Genomic DNA, 20,981 nt, shown 5'->3' on the forward strand with positions numbered 1-20,981 from the left:
TCTTAAAATGCATTTTAGATATCTTGAAATACAATTTGAGATATCTTGAAATACATTGTTAGATATCTGAAATGGAGCAGAGACCCATTTTAAGATATCATGAAATTAATTTTAGATATCTAAAATGTATTTCAGATATCTGAAAAAATGAATTTCAAGATATCTTAAATGCTTTTTAAGATATCTAAATTATATTTCGAGATATCTCAAAATAACTTCCTTCTCATTTTAAGATATCCCAAATTCATTTTGAGATATCTGAAATGCATTTTCAGATATCTTAAAATAACTTCCTGCACATTTCAAGATATCTCAAATACATTTCAAGATATCTTAAAATGACTTCCTGCACATTTCAAGATATCTCAAATACATTTCAAGATATCTTAAAATGACTTCCTGCACATTTCAAGATATCTCAAATACATTTTCAAAAACTTCCTGTTAAGGTTCACTGCCTGTTCAGATTCCCATGGCGCAGGCAGAGACTTCTGAAGTTCTTAGGACTATTAGAACTGTGTTCACTGCAATAGAAAGAAATATTCTGGAAGGGTCTGTGATTGATTCTGATACTAAGAATTTATTGCAAAATGCAAAACACAACTTTGATAGAATTTCATCGGCATTACCAGAAAATATTAGAGTACAATTGAGAGACTGTTTTGAGGATTTGATACCACGAAATGAAAGATATGATGCCAGAAACTCTCCACCAGTTATCAACAACTTTCTTGCTACGCGCATTAAAGAAGGTAAGCATCGCAAAAGTATGAATGCCATTTTAAATTAATGTTAAATAAGAAAGTAAACTGATCAATAGGGCAAACATGTTTTGTGCAGTTGAATAATATTTATGTTGCTTTATTGGTATAGTTTAGAGAAACTGAACTTTGACAAGGAATGTCAAAACGTATTGATGAAATTTTTTAATCATAATTTATTAAAAACAATTCTCGTCTTGTGGATAATGCACGCATAGACTTTCTTTCTGATAAATCATTTAACGATATGCACATATAACTGCATTCAATTGTATTTTCTTTTGAACTGAATCACCTAGGGTTGACTTAAATTTAACACTGCGTCTTGTGACATTTTTAAAAATGTTATTTTCATATTAATAACATAATGAAGACGATTTAAAATGCAGTATATTACAGTGGCGTTATTCTTCCTAAATTCAGTAGTTTCATTAAACTCCTATGTTACATTATGTTGGGCCAGTTAGTTCTTGATACTTGACTCCTGAGGTAATTGTTTAATCTAAGCTGGAATCTAAAATAAATGTGAATATGCACTGCATGCCGCACCCCATCCACAGACGCTTTCTTGTCCGTTACCCATACTGTTTTCGTTATAATAGTAGCCCCATGCTGGAAAGATCATGTTCATAAACTGCATTAATGAGTCGGATGTATTGAAGAAAAATGCAATTAGTTCAACTTTAAGGGGTGTTACATTTTATTTTTTTTTATTTCGATACCAACAATAAAAACAGCAATTTAACCTGTGCGATTTTGAAAGTGTTGTCACTTTAAATAAATACATTCACGACACTTTGCTACACTTCTTAAAATATCGTAAAAGCAAAAATGCTTAAAAGATGCTCAACAATTTCTAACAGAGATTTTTCTCCACCACAGCAATGAATTAAACTTAAATAGTATTTTAACGCCTATGGTTAATTGACTGAGATATATGGACTATGATTTCCTAGTTGTTTTCTTATAATAAGTTGCATTAAATACATATGTAAATAAATACATTTAGAGAATATTCTTAGACCAATTTTATAGTTGTGAGAGTTCTAGCCTGTCTCGACAGCACCAGGCGCGAGTGTAGGAGAATTCTGAATGAGGCATAACTGATCACATGATGGAATCACCTACTGTGCACCCACACTGCAAAGGCCATAATAAAATGATCCATTTTTTTTGCATCAGCATCTCTTGCAAGTGGCAGAATGCAAGAATACCTACAGGAACTCTCACATATATCACTGTTTATCTGCAATATTTCAGAGAGCTGCATCTTTTGTGTAACCGTTTTAATTCGTTCTGCAGTTAGAGTAAATTAATTTTTATTACAACACATACTCATTGTAATTATTGCGCACACTGAATTTCTGGCTATTTAACTAGAATATGCCACTTTTTTCAATTGTCCTGTCTTTCAATTTTTGTTCAGCAGTACTGGGCACAAAATATGAATGGAACAGCATGCAGTTTTGGTTCTCATTCAAACCCTGCTGTATGACAACTCTACCAGTTAAGACTGACCAGGTGACTTAATACCATGTTCATGACATTGAAAGGAACCACAGTTCTAGGGAAAAAAAAGAAATGTGGGGACAACATGCTACTCCACTGTAAAAGCACCTCAACTTGTTATCATCCTTAAGCCCAAGTCCAACGGGCTTGTTCAACAACACTATGTCATCAGTTTAAATTAATCTTAATTTCATACATTTATTTTCAATGAATACAGTATTTCAAAGCGCTTCACTTATGCAGAATATTACGATATTGGAGGACAGTGTGGTGACAGGAGAGAATAGAAGTTTGTGCATCTGCCTAACAGATCTAGCATCCAGAATTCCAATCATACTCCTGGACGATGTCCATGTTTTCATGTTGCTCGTTCTCTTCAGTTCCACTCCCAGAAATCCAAAAGCATGCACTTAGCTAGACTGGCTGTCCCAAATTCTCCTTCTGTTAGAGTCAGTGTGTGTGTGTCCATGCATGCAGCAGTTTCTTGTGCCCAACTCTTCTGGAATCAGTCCCAGCCTCACCTAACCTGAATTTCATTAAGCAGCCTTCACAATGGTATGTTGTACTGCAGTGCTGACTTGAACAGGAAGATACAGTGAGAAGTTTGGAATTTAAACCTGTTAGGATTTGTTATTAGATTTACACCAAATATTTCCTTATAATTTTTATATTCATTTTTTCTTTTTGCAGTTTTCTTTTATCCAGTAATTTAATGTATATGTCAAGCTTTCTTGTTTAGTCCATCTTAAGTCATTCATACACAATCCATCAGTAAACACTAAAAAATGTTTATTATAGCTGAAGTTAACACATCATGACACAAATAACTAATAAACACAAACACAGCAGCAGAAAAGTATTTTCAACCTGGTTTTATACATAATGAAAATTAACTTTTTCCCTGGTATATAAATTATTAGTAAATGCTGGTATTGCTGCATAACCATTTAACATTTTCAAAATGAATTCTTATTCTTTGAAATTAGACTGTTTTAGTAAATTGTTCATAAATAATGTTAGTACACATTTATTGTTAATTGACATAAAGTAGGATGTTTTATTATTATTCTTTTAAATTGTTTCATAATAGGTCAGTTTGGTATGCCAAAAGTTGAAATCTCAAAAGAACAACTGAAGCTTTTAATTTCACAAGGATACACTGGGAAAAGAATTGCAGAACACATAGGATGTTCTGCATCTTATATTTATAAACGCCTGAAAACTGAGGGTCTGTCACCAAGACAGAAATTCAGCAGTATAACAGATAATGAACTGGATGAAGAATGCAAAAGACTACAAGCAAGTTGTCCAAATGCCGGTTCTGAGGTATACTAATTTGTTTTGTATTTTATGCACTCCATGGTTACACTCTGATGTGAAACAAAAATATATTATTAAATTGGAACACAAAATATTAAAATATCTGTTGGTAAATATTTCTGCAAGATGCTTCAGTACAGCATATAAAACATACAATTTTTAAAGTCAGTTCTACCACATGCAGTTTGCATGTTCTCCCTATGTCTGCATGGATTTCATCTGGTTGTGGCTCCAGTTCTCTCTCCCACTGCCCAAAGACATGCAGGTTTGGTGAACTGGCAACACTAAATTAGCCCTGATGTGTGTTTATGGGTCGCCCTGAGATGGACTGGCACCCAGTCCAGGGTTTGTTCCTGCCTTGTGCCAATTGCTTGCCCCCCTGTGACCCAGGTCTGGATTGAGCAGGTTAGAAAATGACACTATGTAAAGTGGAAGAAAAGGAACTTTAAATGCAGAATTGATATCCACACAAAACTTCTATAACAATTTAACATAATGATAATGGTAATAATATACAGTATGAATAGAACAGTAAAAAAAAAGTGTACTTTTGATCTTTTCAAAATCAATGCAATAAACTCTGCATATAGCTATGAGTGGATTTACACAGGAAAGCAAAGGGCACACAAATTTTTTAAAACAAAAATAACTTTCAATTAAAATGTATTATGATCAATCCATCGTTCATTCACTTATTGAGTATTACTTTTTTGCCCATTCATTCACTTTCTGACCTTCTTACTCCAATTTAGAATAATCTAGGACCAAAGAATTCCCTTGTAGCATTGTCAGCAAGGCAAGAACCTCTACCCCATTCTGGAGGACATGTTAATCACAAATTCTGCTTGTGTTCACACTCATCAATTTAGAGTGTATTTTTATCCTAACCTGTATATCTACTTGGATATGGAAGAAAACCTATATAGACAGAGATGGAATTTGCAAAATCCACAGACAGTGAGCAAGTTCACAAAACATAAGTAATTGTTAAGCTGTGAAACAACACTATTATTTATTTCTACACTACCCAGTAGAAATGAAAAAAAAAAAAACACATAAAAATCTAATATGTTAAAGCAGTTAAAAAACTAGGGGACATAGTTTTATTTAAGATATGTAGAAGTACTAAACAGCTCTTTTTTATCATCTTAAGTAACAGCCCTGTGATAGACTGGCTCCTTGTCTCGGGTTGTTAATGCCCACAGCTGTCAGGGCCAGCTTGGATTAAGTAAGATTGGGAATGACTGACTGACTGACTGACCTTAAATCATTTGTTGTGTCTCTTGACATAGAATATCATATATGAAATTGAAAAAAATCTTTTCTCACAACAAATCAGTCAGCTTTCAAGAATAATTGTGAACTATATTCTAAGTTTTGCAGTATTTCACATAATGTCATAGCACCAACAACTGCTGTGACACAATGCTGTCCATCCCAATCCATCTATTCATTTTGTAAATCCACTTCATCCTAAGGGTCACAGGGTAACTGGAGCCTATTCCAGTAAGCATCAGGTGCAAGGCAGGAACAATCCATGGATGGGCCATCAGTCCATCACAGGGTGATCATACACATACACATACATATCTGAGGCCGATTTAACATCACCATTTACACTAACCTGCACATCTTTTGACTGTGGGAGGAAATCCAGATGGCCACAGGGAGAACATTCAAACTTTACACGGAGAGGACTGGGATGTGAACAAAGCAGCACTACCACTGTACCACCATGTCACACTCCCTTCCATTTCATTAATTCTTATTGAATATATCACTTATCAACAATCTTTTTAAAATAAAATATGTTCCTTGCCAAGACCTTACAAGTTTATGTAGCTGTAATGATCACAAAACAAAGATTTAATTTTCTTACAAGATAGTTACCTATAATTACAAACCCTGTACAATCAGCTTTAATGTTTTAAAATTATCAGTTAATTTAAAATGTTCAAATTATGTTTTTTAACAGATGATGTCAGGAATGCTAAGGGCAAGGGGAATACATGTACAAAGGGACAGACTTCGACGCACATTGGCTAGACTTGACCCAATTGGCACTGCTCAGAGATGGTCACAAACTGTTCAAAGAAGGTCATACCATGCCGTCTCACCTAACAGTATATGGCACATTGACAGTCACATGAAGCTTATAAGGTAAAAGACTTGTAGGATTTATTTCTTAATTTAATGAATATCACTTTCAGCTTCATTATTGTCTTAAGTAGACCAAATTAATATGTGACACTTCTTTGTTTATACAGCTATATGTTTTGCATAAAATAAGTGATATTATTTTTTCAAGTAATAGAAAATAGAATAGGTAATTATGTGTAATTCTAAACATTTTCATTATCCAGAAAACAGTTTCCATATCTGTATGCATAAACATGTGCATTATTTGTGTTTTCCTTCTGGAACCTAATCTATAATTAAATTTTTTTCACTAAACTGCACATGTGCTTAACATTTTTTCTTTTGATGGATAGGTGGGGCTTTGTTGTACATGGTGCTATCGATGGCTTCTCCCGTCTAATACCTTATTTAAGTTGTGCTACAAACAATTCTTCATCCACGGTGCTACAGACTTTCTGCAGGGGTGCTCTACAGTATGGATTACCATTAAGAGTGAGGTCTGACCAAGGCACAGAAAATGTTCAGGTAGCACCTTATGAATGCCATCAGAGGATTACACCGTGGCAGCCATATAACTGGACTTTCTGTCCATAACCAGAGAATTGAAAGGCTGTGGAGAGATGTATTTCAACAGGTTCTCTTCCCCATCTACAAAGAATTTTATGAAATGGAAGATAATGGTATACTTGAAGAAGGCAATAGTTTACACAAAGGGTGTCTACAATATGTTTACTACTCAACAATTAATCAAAGATTGGAAATGTTCAGAGAAGGCTGGAATAAGCATAGAATTAGAACTGAACATAACAGAACACCGGAACAAATATGGTTCGATAGCTTGTCCACTACATCTCACCAAACAAGTCTATCTGACATGAATACACAACAGTTTAGAGAAAGTTTAATAGAAAATTTACAAAGAATAGGTGTATCATTTTCAGATGATGCATATATGGAGCCTCAGGAGACATTCAACCCACTTGAAATGTCTGTCCAGAATCTACAGATACTACAAGATGCTATTCAGCTTGAAACAAATTTAAAAGATAAATATGCATGTTGTGTTCAAAAGGCCAATGACTTATTAACAGATACCCAAACATAATGTCCACTCCATTTTGCATGTAGTATTAAAAAATTGTTCATGAGTACATTGGCAAGGTCCAGCATCAACAGTAATGCATACTACATGGTAAATAGCTTGCTATAACCAACCTAAATTCATTTTTACTTTTTTGTAAAATGGTCTTAACAGTTATGTATGGTAATGATTGTTGTGTGCAGAACTGAATTCTGTAAACTTTGACAATAAAAAGACATGATTAAGCATTAAGTTGTACATTTATTTTACAGTGTTATTCATTTAACAAATGCCAAACATTTTGTTTTAATAATTTTTTAAAAAGAAAAATAAACTCTCTCTCTTTTTACTGTTTCCTTCACAATTATACCAAATTGCCTTGACATGTGACACATAATCCACCAACTCAAAACATATGAAGAAAATGATATTTTTTTAATGAAGTTGAATAAACACAGATGTACAATTTGTTTATACATAAACTACACCACATTTGAATTAATTTAACAACTTATTTTAAATCAACAACTTGTACTGAAAACAATATACATTCACATATTATCATTAACAGCGAGTATTTTAAATTACAATATCAGAAACATTTAAATGGTGAAAGTAAACAGGTTTCCAAATATAAACTGAGAAAACATTTATGTGCCACCTTTTGGATGCTATCAAAAAGTACATTTTTAGCATAATACTGTTGTAGTTGGTGCTATTATTTGTTCAGTTTTAATTTTGAAGCATTTGTTTAAATGCAGATTATAATGTTACACCTGTAAGTATCTGTAAACAAATATACGAGCTCTGGATAAACCTTAAAGGAAAATTAAACTTCTGAAAAAAGTATGTACTGAATATATGAAATTTGCATGAAAATATCAGCTATACCCAAATGAATTAGCTCTCACTCAAAAAGACATATTATCTATTGTGTCAACCTGAATTTCAGTTACTCAGTAAAAAGATATCTAAAGTTTCATTCAAAGACATTTCAAGTGTTATTTTTGTTTTGCAATTTCATAATATGGTCATTCCAAATGCATACTCAGATTAAGTATAATTTTAAATTCTCTTTTAAATTCTTGAACTGATGTATAGCCAACTGGAATTTCCAAAGTGTTACTGCAAGTATGTGCAATGGGTCGTCGCAAGCTACCGCATAACCGATTGAATGTAATATTGATTTCAGCAGGCTGTAAAGGTGAACCTGTGACAAAATGCAAAAATTTGGACAGTTCCTCAGGATCTATTGACTTAATGAAATCACACAAATAATAATATGCAACTTCTTCCTCTGGCCTGAGATCTGTTTCTGTTTTAAAGCATGTCAAAACGCGTTCTGTAGTTGGCATTTCTTGCCAGTATAGGTAGGAAATTGAGTCAATATCTAACTGTGACCAAAAAACTGTGAAATGGGCATCTGGAATTGACTCTCTTATAAAATTATTGAGGAACCCTGGTTTAATTATTAGTTCATTCTGTGCAATAAGAATGAGCTGATCCTTAAGATTTATAGGTGTTGGAATACTATGCATGCCATTTACAGAAAAAAATGTTAAGAGCTCTTGTTTTTCAAAGTCTCTTAATGTTTCAAAGTGGTTAATTGCTTTTTTTAGGAGGATTCTTTCTGAAGCAGTTACATGAAGCAGAAAGTCATCTATAAGAATGTTATTGTGAATGGTGGAGGTATTAAATACAATAGAAAGCAATGTTGACCTACAGAATCTTGGAGGTATACATCTATTTAGCTGACACATATGAGACAATACTCTTCCCACAACTGTAAAGATTTCTTGTGCTTTATGATAATGATAGAGAGGTATACAAGGTACAAGTGCATCCTCACCCTTAAACCACTCAGTGAAGGCACAGTTCCAAAAACAAGAAAAAAGATCTTTAGTTAATCCGCCAAAATCATGCCCTTCTTCTCCAATAAAACATACTTTAAGCTTTTTGTTGAGGAGTTCTGTTGTTCCATAAATTCGCTGCATATCATTCAATATTGTTTCCCTGTTTATTTCGATAATGATTTCTTCCTCTATTAATCCTTCAAGCTCTGAAAAACCTCATAAAATACAACATGATTTTATAAAGAAAGTGAAAAAAATGAACTGTAGAATATATACAGTAGTATGAAATGTAAGGGGCTAATCAAAATGTGAGAGCGACAGACATTTCTGAGTCTATAGGAAGGACATAAAAAGAGGATATCTGGCTGGAAAATACAAACGTGACACCTTGAATTTTCAATGGACTTATTCTTAAGAGAAAGTGTTGGAGCAAGAGTAAGGACATTCAAACATCACAATTATGTGAAGGGTTGTTTTTACCAAATTTGAGGCTTAACTGATTGTCGACTGTAATTTCTTGAAATCAAAGAGATGCATTTCCTTTTCTAAAAATGTAGTCCAATGGATAGTACTCAATTTGTAAATTATAATAGTTTTGGCTAGATTTGTGCATGAAGGTGACTGAATTACCCTGAGTAAAACTTACTTCTGTCAAGATGGAATCGTTTTCATCCAACTGAGATACTTTAATCTGAACCTAACAAAACAAAAATAAAATGATAAAATCTGTAAGGATAACAAATTAGGTTCACAAGCACCTTCCTGTTTCTCTATACATTCACACATTTCTCCTCTCCTCCTATCAAATAATCTGCTCTTAATTCTGAATGTTTAAAACATTAAATATTTACCGTGGGAGTATCAGCATTTATATAAGCAAAAGGAGATTCTGGAGGACTTGGTACATTTGCCTCTTCATGCAGTCTGGATAATCTCAACTGCAAAAGCAAGTGATTGGAAAAAGTTAATTTATTTTAAGTTTAAATAAAACTAATTGAAGATAAAATAATACATGCATAAGTAAGAGTCCATGAATATTATACACTTAAAATATGTTTAAAATGATATTTACCTCTGATGTGCTATTTTCATATTCTGCACTTCCAAGAAAGTTCTCAATATCACCAATCAAAATCTATAAAATGAACAGCAGAAGAGAATATGGAGAGCATAAAAACACTATTGAGCCAAGTTTAAGTGATGCACAGAACACATAAGTGACCAGATAAATCTGGCCTAAGCAAAATTGACAAAATATAGCAATTTGGTTAATTATATGTAAAATATCAAATAAAAACACTGAAATAAACAAGTGCCCTATTCAGAGTTTTCTGTCTTGATCCACTGCTTCTCGGATAGGCTATATGGCTCCACCACTACAATATGAATTGAGCAGGTGTGTCTGCATTTCAACTGATTAAGTTTTAAGAACAACTTAAAAAAACGTAGGTGGTGTTCTAAAACCTTTGGCCAATAGTGTGTACATATATATATATATATATATATATATAGTGTACAGCTATGAACAGTAATAATGCATGTATATAAACACTGATACTGTATTTTATGCTTCAGAACTAAGTTAAAGCATTATTTATCATGTGACATAGCCATTGCCTATCCCAGCAGTAATGAAAACAATGCAGAAAACAGACGTCGATGAGATGCCAGTCCATTACAGAAACATTTACTCAGGCATTCTAATACAAAACCAATTTAATTGATTGATTTAACAGACTGTCTATAGACTGTGAGAGGAAAACATGCATCCACACAGGGGACTAACAATGTTTGCAGGCAATGCAACTTGCCATAACTAAATAATTTAAATTATTGTAACAGATCTCTTTAAAGATGAAGAACAGTGTGGTGCAGAGGTTTGTGTGCTTCCTCAACACTGGGCTCAAAAGCCCATTACCGGACCTGCCCAAATTGTTTGTATTTACATTTTTTCAATAAGCTCCTGTTTCCTTTGACATCTCAAGTGCCTCATTTTTAGTTTTATCAGAAACTCTAAATTGGATTGTTATTTGTGACTGTGGGAGTATCTGATTGGCATACTGATTAGGGTTTGCTCCCTTCTTGTACCTCATGCTGCCATAAGCAGTTTCAATAAATGGATAGATTAATGTAGTAAAGAATTTTACAAAATTACACACCTGGGTATTTACTTCTGGTTGAGGTTCTCTTGTGTTTTCCAGCCTATCTACCTGTGGCTCCTGTGACAATGTTGCCTGCGCTCCATATGAAATAAATCAGGTAAAACAATAGTCTATAAAACTGAATAAATAATTACAAAAAAAAACATACTAATTTTAACACTAAAATATCAATGTTATTTCTTTTATAAAGGATTTATCTTTATACTGAATATAATCAATAGTGGTGTCCATAATAAGTAATGAACCTTATTTACTAACATTTAATAAAATGTTTTTAATATAACAGTATCACAAACAATAAGAAATAAATACCTGATAACTTATTTCTGCATGCACTTGACCTGGAATTTCTGCTCTAAATTCTGATTCTTGTTGTGCCGTGTGTATCTCCTCCATCTTGAAAAGGAAATGTAGAAAGGAAGGTGGTGTTTAAATATACAGTCATACATAAAAACAAATGTGTGGATTCAGTTGAGTGACAGAGTGTTATTAACATGCAATGAAGCACAACTGCACACTGTACTTTATAAATGCTCACTTAATATTTTGCATAATGACAGGTTCTTCTTTCTTCACAGAGAGTATCATATTAATCAATGCACAATTTGACATATTGTAAAAATTAGTGAGATTTCTACCTGAATCGGTAGTGGTATGTCACGGTGAGGAATTATGAATATTTTGCCTTTCCCAATTTTTTCCTGTAATTGAGCAGCAGTTTCAGTTTGCAAGCAATGCAAACGTCTCCCTTTCTCGGCTTTGGCAAAACTAAATCCTGTTAAGTGTAAAGGAACGTTTGGGTAGCTTTCAATAATAAACTTCTCTAACTGAGGAATTGTCCAGTTCCTATTAATGGATGATTTGCTTCCATATCTGTCTTGAGTCCCAGGCTGCTCATGTTTTGGAGGACCTGAAATCAGAGAGATAATTATTGTACAAGTACGTAATGAAATTCCATAAATGATCTGCATACTGGATGAATACATAATTAGTGCAATAATTTTAAACTGCTATGAAAACTGCATTGTGATGTCCTATTATGCACTGCTTACACAACAACTCATTTTACTTAACTGGAAGAATCTTATTCAAACTTTTATATCTCATTAGGAAGATAATGCTCTATAATGCCTCAAATTGGAAAATCTTAGTTTGTTAACAAGAATTTCCTTTCCTTTAAGTGTTTTTTCAGTGAGCCTCCATATTCAATTAACACACATCAGACATTTTCTGCATGGCCAGATCTACACACACACACTGACACACACACATACATACATACATTTATACTGTCTATATAAGGTATATTTGCTCAACATTAGTTTTACAGGGATATGCAAATATGTAAGAAGTTAAAAGTAAGAGTTTTTGGGAGGGGGTAGGAACAAATCCACATTTGAAAGCAACTAGGTTGTCTGAAGAAATTCCTTAAATGACGAGTACAAACCTAAGCCATTTCTTGTAAGACGGAAAGTTCTGAGGGAGGTGGAACATACTCTTCATTATGTTTCTGAAGAAGGAAAAAATTAAGTTTCCATATATCGCATTTTGATCTTCCTTTTTTTCTTGTTGTAGTATCTGGGGAAAACAAAATTGAAATAAATATAATCTGTGAAATATCTTTTTAGGAAAATAAATAATACTCTTGTACCTATCTGGAAATATACATTCTCTAACTGCAATTATTACTATTTAAATAGGACTGGCATCCACACATTGTATACATTGATTTATAGTTTAATTTAGAGTTTTTTGTGCATATGTATTCAAGATTATACTTCAATACAAGTCCTGTAGCATTGCAATAGCAATAATGATGTACAGTATATGATTTCTGAACAGCCTTTTGATAGTTGCAGCAGTGATATGTGAAAGAAATAAGAAGAAAGTCAGACATTACTTCAGTGATTATATTCTACAACAAGCATTATCTCAAGATATTACTGAACATACACGATATGTATTATTGCTTCTAATTTATGATAAATGCATGTGTCATTAGAGAAAATATTTATTTTAAACTTGGTAAAAGAAAAAACATAACAATGAAAAAACAGAAGGAAAAAAATATATATATATGTGTTACTTCTGGTTTTACTGCCTTCACTCATAAACGTTTCTTTAAATGTAAAAATACATGACTTATAATGTTGTTGACTAACTTTCGTTAGAAGTTATCATGAGTTATAAATCAATAAAACAGTCAGCTTTTATCAAGGAAAAGTAAACGGGTGAACATTTTAATGGCCTTCGCCAGCGGTGTCCATTTAAGCGCAAGTAAGGAACTTTGCCAGGTGAACACGTTTTCTTTTCTCTCTCCGAATATTCTCCTAACAGTGCATGAATGTTCGTTAGGCTTAATAATCAAAACCAGTGAAAACATTTTATCAAGGTATACAACCAGCGCTGTATACGTGGGAGTAACCTGCATACTGTATATTTAAAAATACTAAAATAATACAAACCCCCTGATAAAGGTGGTCTCCGTGCACTTCTTCTAAATAAAGCTCTAGTTTGTCTCACACATGAAGCTGCAAAGTCATCTGCTTCTGCTACTTCTTCAGCTTCTCGAACACACGACATGGCCCGGGTTAAAACACCCTGTAACTGTTCTCTTCCGCTGACATCAGGTTAAATAATCACTGGTACAATTTTCTTTTGAAAGCAGAACATAAAACACGTAACACATAATAACTGGTTTCACGTCATAACATAACAAGGTAAAAGATTTAAAACAGTTAATATTTGTCTTAACTGAGCATATGCCTCATATGTCAAATAAGCAATGGAAGAAATCAGAGCATTGTACGAGTAAATTACAAAAAACCTATCACAAGAAAGGGATTTAATGATACTTTTGTTGCTATTCATTAATAGTGTAACCTTCAAAAGTATGTCTTACCGTTCGAGATGCGGCGTTAGGAAGCAATGTTTCAGGCTGCTTCATATGTACATTTATGTTTCGATTAAAACGTAAATACACGTGCCACATTATTTTAAGAAAACAGAGACAATTTTTGGTATTAGACGCGCACCAAATCGTAAAAACTTACCTTGTATTTTATGACGATCCCGTAATTGCAAACTTGCGGTTTTGTACTATCAATAATATAAACGTGGGTTTCCTTTTCTGAACAGAATACTGCAGTAATCACGATCACCGACAATTTGTGTAAACTTTCTTTTTACATTTTGTAATGCCAATACTTTACATAAACTCTGAATAAGACGATAGAAACTGAGGCCTAGATATTTTAAGCTTTATTACGAATATTCAAACACAGAACGCTAACTAAATAAAACATGCACCGTACAGCACCCTCTGTCAACTTTAATGGGCGGAGGTATTATTAAAAAAAGAAAGTCATTTTATTATATTTTAAGATATCTCAAAATATCTTCCTGTCTGTTCGCAGATATCTGAAATACATTTCATGATATCTTAAAATCACTTCCTGTGCATTTCGAGATATCTTAAATGCATTTCGAGATATCTTAAAATAGGCAGGAAGTTCCATTGAAAGTATAAGACATTTTACAGGAAGTGACTTTGAGCTATCTCTAAGGTTATTTAAGATATCTCAAATGCAGGAAGTTATTTTAAGATATCTGAAAATGTATTTGAGATATCTTGAAATACACAGGAAGTTATTTTAAGATATCTGGAAATGCATTTGAGATATCTTGAAATACACAGGAAGTTATTTTAAGATATCTGAAAATGTATTTGAGATATCTCAAAATGCACATGAACATATTTCAAGATATCTCGAATTGCATTTAAGATATCTTTAAATACATTTCAGATATCTCAAAATGTACAGTGTATCATTTCAAGATATCTTGAATCTATTTAAGATATCATAAAATGCTTTTTAGATATCTTAAAATAGATGCATTTTAGATATCTGTAAGTCAATTTAAGATATCTAAAATGCATTTCCAGATATCTTAAAATCCATTTTGAGATATCTCTAAATGTTAATTCGGCTTGCCATAGTAATCAGAGCAAAGGGTGGCTATTTTGAAGAAACTAGAATATAAAACATGTTTTCAGTTATTTCACCTTTTTTTGTTAAGTCCATAACTCCACATGTGTTCATTCATAGTTTTGATGCCTTCAGTGAGAATCTGCCAATGTACAGTAAATGGTCATGAAAACACATTGAATGAGGAGGTGTGGCCAAACTTTTGGCCTGTACTGTGTATATATGTATAATTTTAATAGTATATATATATATATATATATATATATATATTGTGAAGGACCGAGGAGACAGCAATAAGGGTTGGGGTTTCCGGCCCCGTATATTGTACAGAAACTTTGCACAGAAGAATAAAGTGGTCAAAAGGCATAAACTAAAGAGTTCATAGCGACGCGACTCCTGGCGCCGCGCCATTTTATTGGGGAGGAGCCGGAAGTGGAGGAATGGGAAGGACCGCAAGGGAGGATGGGAAGGATGACGCCAGGGCAAGATGGCGGAGGAAGGGCGGAAGTATCGCAGTGCGGTCAATCCAGCCTATGGTGCAGGAAGGTCTTTCTTTCTATGAGGAAGCAGAGGGAGAAAGTTAATACCCCGCCATTCCCTGGCGGCGAATGGTTTCCCAGGTGCTATCGAATCAATCCGCGCCTCCTACTCGGCGTGCGTGACACGATCCCCCTTAGCCCAGGACCGTCAGGTCGGGCGGACCTAACCGAGAGGTCGTGAATACGAGAGAGGGCATCGGCATTGGCCTGAAGGGTGCCCCGCCGATAAGTGACAGTGAACTTATACGGCTGTAAGTCCAGGAACCACCTGGTGACCCGCTGGATTCGACTCTTTGTGTAGGGACATCCACTGAAGTGCAGCGTGATCAGTCACCAGAGCGAATTCGCACCCAGCAGGTAGTAACGGAGGTGGGTCACTGCCCACTTAATGGCCAAGGCCTCCCTCTCCACTGCCGCGTGCCGGGTCTCCCGGTCCATCAGTTTCCGGCTAAGGTACATCACAGGGTGCTCGACACCATCGACGCTTTGGCTCAGCACGGCGCCCAGGCCTGTGTCCGAAGCGTCGGTCTGGAGAATAAACGGGAGCCCAAAATCGGGCGTCCGTAACACAGGTGCCGGCGTTAGGGCCTTCTTTAGGTCACTGAACGCGTGTTCTGCTTTGTCGGTCCACACCACGTATAGGGAGCCCCTTTTGTCAGGTCAGTCAAGGGTGCTGCTCTTCGAGAAACGGGAACAAACCGGCGGTAGTAACCGCAAGCCCCAAGAAAGCCTGCACCTGTTTCTTGGTATTCGGACGGGCCATTCTAAGATGTCTTTAACTTTGGAGCTCTGTGGCCGCACCTGTCCTTGTCCCACGAGGTAGCCTAAATATTTGGCCTCCTTTAATCCAAAAACACTTCCGGGGTTTATGCGGAGGCGGCTTTAGCCAGTGTTCGGAGGACAGCTGCGACCTGCAGTAGATGCTCCTCCCAGGTGCCGGAATAGATGACAACGTCATCCAGGTAGGCGGCGCTATAGGACTGGTGGGGCTTCAGCACTCTATCTACCAGACGCTGGAAGGTCGCCGGGCCCGTGCAGCCCAAATGGGAGGACCTTGTACTGCCAGTGCCCGCTAGGGGTGCTAAAGGCCGTTTTTCCTTTGCGGATGCCGTTAAAGGAATTTGCCAATACCCTTTTGTCATGTCAAGGGTAGTCAGATACCGAGCCGTACTCCAGCCGCTCAAGGAGGTCGTCAATGCGGGCATGGGGTAGGCATCGAACTTGGAGATCTGATTCAGACGTCTAAAGTCATTACAGAACCTCCAGGAGCCGTCTGGCTTGGAGACGAGGACAATAGGGCTGGACCAGGGACTATGGCTCTCTTCAATTATGTCCATGTCCAACATACGTTTCACCTCCAGTTCGACCTCTGCGCTTTTGCCTCCGGAGTCGGTAGGGCCTCTCCGGACGATTACCCGGGCTCCGTGACTATATCGTGGCAATCAGCGCGTCCGGCGGGTGACTCGCTCACTACCTCGGGATGGCTCGGAGTGTTTGGGCTAACTCCTGCCGCTGCTTGGGGTCAGCTCTTCGCGAGGTTAAGGGCAGTTGTGCTTGCGAAAAGGGAGAGTGACCTATGGGAGCTGGGAGCTCCTCTCTATCTCCAGGGCTTTAACAGGTTGACATGATAGATCCTCTCACTCGGTCGACGCATTGGGCTGTTTCACCAAATAGTCGACGAGTCCTTTCTCTCCTTAACCTCGTAAGGCCCTTGCCAGTGAGCGAGCAGCTTCGAGTGGGAGGTCGGGACGAGCACCATAACTCGGTCCCGGGCGAACTCCCTGAGGACGGAGTTGCGGTTGTAACACCGGCCTGCGCTGCTTGGCGCGAGTCACGTGCTCTTTTAGGAGGGGCCTGATCTTTGTGAGTCGGTCGCGCGCGTGCGCTCGTACTCAAAATGTTAGAGGAGGGAAGAGCCTCGCCTCCCAGCCTTCTTTTAGGATGTCGAGGATTCCCGGGGTTGTCGCCTCGTATAGTAATTCAAATGGGGAGAAGCCTGTAGAGGCCTGGGGTACCTCCCGGTAGGCAAAAAGCACGAGCGGGAGGAGCTGGTCCCAGTTCCTGCCGTCCCGCTGACTACCTTGGAGCATCTGCTTAAGCGCCTGATTAAACGCTCGACCAACCCGCCAGTTTGCGGGTGATAGACTGACGCTTTCAGGTGCTTTATCTGCAGTAATTTGGCTACCTCCTTGAACGTATCCGAAGTGAAGGGCGCCTGGTCCGTGAGGACCTCCTTGGGTATGCCCACGCGTGAAAACAAATTAACCAGTTCCCGTCGATGCTTTTAGTATTAGCGGGCGCAGGGGAACCGCCTCTGGGTACCGGGTGGCATAGTCCACCATGACTAGGATATACTTGTGGCCACGGGTTGAGGGCTCCAGGGTCCCACCAAATCGACCCCTATCCTTTCAAAGGGGATGTCCACGAGGGGAATAGGGACTAGAGGAGCACGGTCCCTCCTAGGAATCTGGCGGGTCTGGCACTCGGACAGGATTGACAGAACCGCCGGACCTCCTCATTGATCCCAGGCCAGTAAAAGCGGAGCTTAATCCTCTCCAGTGTTTTTTCGGCCCCGAGGTGGGCGCCTAGGAGGTGAGCATGTGCCAACTCGCATATCTCCCGCCGGAAGGTACGCGGAATTAGCAACAACTTCCGCACCTCGCCCTCATGGGTAGCCACTTGGTACAACAGATCATTCTCAAGGACAAAGAAGGGTTCACGCGGTGTGGATCCGTCCGCTGTTGAGCTGTTAGGCAGAACGACCGCATTCCGGGCAAAGCGCAGGGAGTCGTCATTCCACTGCTCCCTCTTAAAGGAGGCCGGCGTGGACCGAAATTGATGGTCCAGGCCGCCGAGAGGGTCTTGGGGCCTGGGCCGGGAAGAGTTCCCTGGCTAGTCCCTTCTCCGCGGAATCTTCCGGTCAAGGTCCGTAGCCACGAAAGGTCCCCGAGACACCAGCGCCATAGGGCCTGCCCTTGTGCACGGCGTGGAGGCCGCGGGGGGTGCCTTTTCCCCTCATAACAAGATCCAACGAGGCCCCGGCGCGCTAATGGCTTACCGCTGATTCTTTTAGACCAGTCTTGTCCCAAAATCACTGGGAAGGGGGGGTCAGGTAACACAGCGACCGTCATTTGGATTGGTTCCCCTTCCAGGTGACATAGCAGTGAGCGAACGATATGACCTAGTCCCCCATGCACACAGGTGACCAACAAATGCTGTTTTAACCACTGTTGCGGTAAGACAAACGGCGAGCAACAATGGTAATGTTGCTGCCGGAATCAAACAAAGCCACCACGGCGTGCCCATTTAGCAACACCACTCCCGTGTTCGGACTCGCCAAGGGATGCGGCGGGGTACAATACCTCTCCGACGACGTCCAGCTGCAGTCCATAGGCTCCGGGGCGATGTGATGGGGGCAGTTTGGTAGCAGGTGACCGGTCTCGCCACACTTGAAACAGCGCGGCGGTCCCGGCCTCTCTCTGGCTCTGGCTGGCGCTTCTGCAGCGCGTCCGAGGGCTCGGGTGGCCGCCCGTCCCTGCCGGTTCCCGCGAGCAGGCTTTTCTGACCCCCTAAGTCGGAGGACCGCCAACTGACGCTCCAGGACGCCGAGGAGGCCCGACATGTTTTGTATAGGCGTGTCCCCGACCTGCTGGGCGAGGGAACTGGGCATTGCATTGACCAGGCCTTCACAGGCCACCCGCCGACCACTTTCCGCCCGCCGGGTCCTCTGGCCGTAGCCAGCGCCCATCTTGCCCCAGAACTCAACGCCTGGGCGCGGCGGCTTTTCAGGGTCAAAGACCCAGTTCCGCCATTCGGCCGCCTGCTGGCCCGGGCTAATGCCGTAGCGGGCCAGTATTTCGGGCTTGAGGAGGTCGTAATTAGCGCCTCCTCCTCAGGGAGGTCATAATAGGCCCGCAGCTGGTCCTTCAGATATGGCGCCAGGATGGACGCCCACTGACCGCTGCCACTGCTCCGGGTGGCCGCCCTCTCAAACATGCCCAGGTAGCGTCGACGCCCTCCGGCGGGCCCATCGGACTAAAGGAGGAGGCGGCTGCCTGGGCGGGTCTGGTCTCGCCCGTGGGCTTCCACTAACCTGGCCTCGTGGCCTCCAGCTCCCGGTGGTGGCGGCTTGCGCAGCTGCAGCGCCTGGAGCTGGTCATTCATCGCTGCAGCACGTGTTGAGGTCCTGTCCCTCCGTCATTCGGGATCTCTGTATCCTGCCGCTACGCCACTTGTGAAGGACCGAGGAGACAGCAATAAGGGTTGGGGTTTCCGCCCGTATATTGTACAGAAACTTTTGCACAGAAAAAAAAAGTGGTCAAAAGCATAAACTAAAGAGTTCATAATGCGACGCCACTCCTGGCGTCGCGCCATTTTATTGGGGTGGAGCCGAAGTGGAGGAATGCTGGGAAGGACCGCAAGGGAGGATGGGAAGGATGACGTCCAGGGCAAGATGGCGGAGGAAGGGCGGAAGTACGCAGTGCGTCAATCCAAGCCTATGGTGCAGGAAGGTCTTTCTTTCTACGAGGAAGCAGAGGGAGAAAGTTAATACCCGCCATTCCCTGGCGCTAATGGTTTCCCAGGTGCTATCAATCAATCCAGCCTCCTCCTACTCAAGTGCGTGACAATATATATATATATATATATATATATATATATATATATATGTATATCCCCTTGGGATTAATAATTAATCTATCTATCTATCTATCTATCTATCTATCTATCTATCTATCTATCTATCTATATATATATATATATATATATATATATATATATATATATATATATATTGAAGAGAAGGTCTGTGATACGGCTTGCATATTTGTAGCTGGAGATCCACAAAGGGAGAAAAATGAATCACTGTATCATAAAGTAGTTTTTATTCCTGAGCTTTCATCCCCTGCCAGGGGTCTTCATCAGACGACAATGCTTAGACTTACAAGAATCAAAGGCAATATATAGCAATAACTTACGGGTTGGGGGTGAGGGGGTGGTGGTGTTGGGGGTTTATTGAGTGTCAAGTTTTATTTATTATGAACGTGTTCTTCTTAAGTTTACATATGCTGGGTTTATTGTTAAATGTCTGTTGATGGCGTTCTCAATTGATAGCCAGCTCTCTGGCACTTTTCATACTGGCCTTGAATCTTACTTGTAGATTGTCCCAGTTGAATGTGTGTCCTGTTGATTTAGTATGTGTATAGATCAGTGATCGTGAGTCCTTTCTTCTGACGGTGTTGCGGTGTTCCTGTATACGTGTTGCGATTCTTTTCGAAGTTTGTCCGATATAAACCACTGAGCACAAATTGCATGGAATGCTGTACACTGCGTTTCGTGTTTCTGCTGTCGATTTCTTGTTTTTGGCATTAAAGAGGGCCGTGCGCAGATTGTTTGTGGGTTTGTGTGCTATTCTGACACCTGACTTGGCCAGGATGCGTGTTACACCTTCAGACACCTTGTGGTGATAAGGAAGTGAGTGCCAGGCAGGGTGAGGGTTCTGATTCAAGTCGATTGTTTGCTGAGTTGTTTGGTGTCTTCTATGTAGGCTTCGATTAATGAATGTTTTTGAGGATCCATTTGAAGTGAAAAGACGGAAGAGGATAGCGTCTTATCGTTCGTTTTTGTCTC

The 20,981-nt window shown here is 39.0% G+C and overlaps 1 protein-coding gene across 1 annotated transcript; it reads left to right on the forward strand.

Annotated features, from left to right (window-relative positions):
- The first annotated feature begins 472 nt into the window (after positions 1-472).
- LOC120528898 lies at positions 473-6,323 on the forward strand. Its single transcript, XM_039752974.1, has 4 exons — positions 473-752; positions 3,361-3,596; positions 5,566-5,750; positions 6,083-6,323. Exons 1-4 carry the CDS (start codon positions 473-475, stop codon positions 6,321-6,323), a joined length of 942 nt encoding a protein of 313 aa, XP_039608908.1.
- Positions 6,324-20,981: the final 14,658 nt, after the last annotated feature.

The sequence above is a fragment of the Polypterus senegalus genome, chromosome 4, assembly GCF_016835505.1.
Source record: "Polypterus senegalus isolate Bchr_013 chromosome 4, ASM1683550v1, whole genome shotgun sequence".
Classification (NCBI taxonomy): Eukaryota; Metazoa; Chordata; class Cladistia; order Polypteriformes; family Polypteridae; genus Polypterus; species Polypterus senegalus.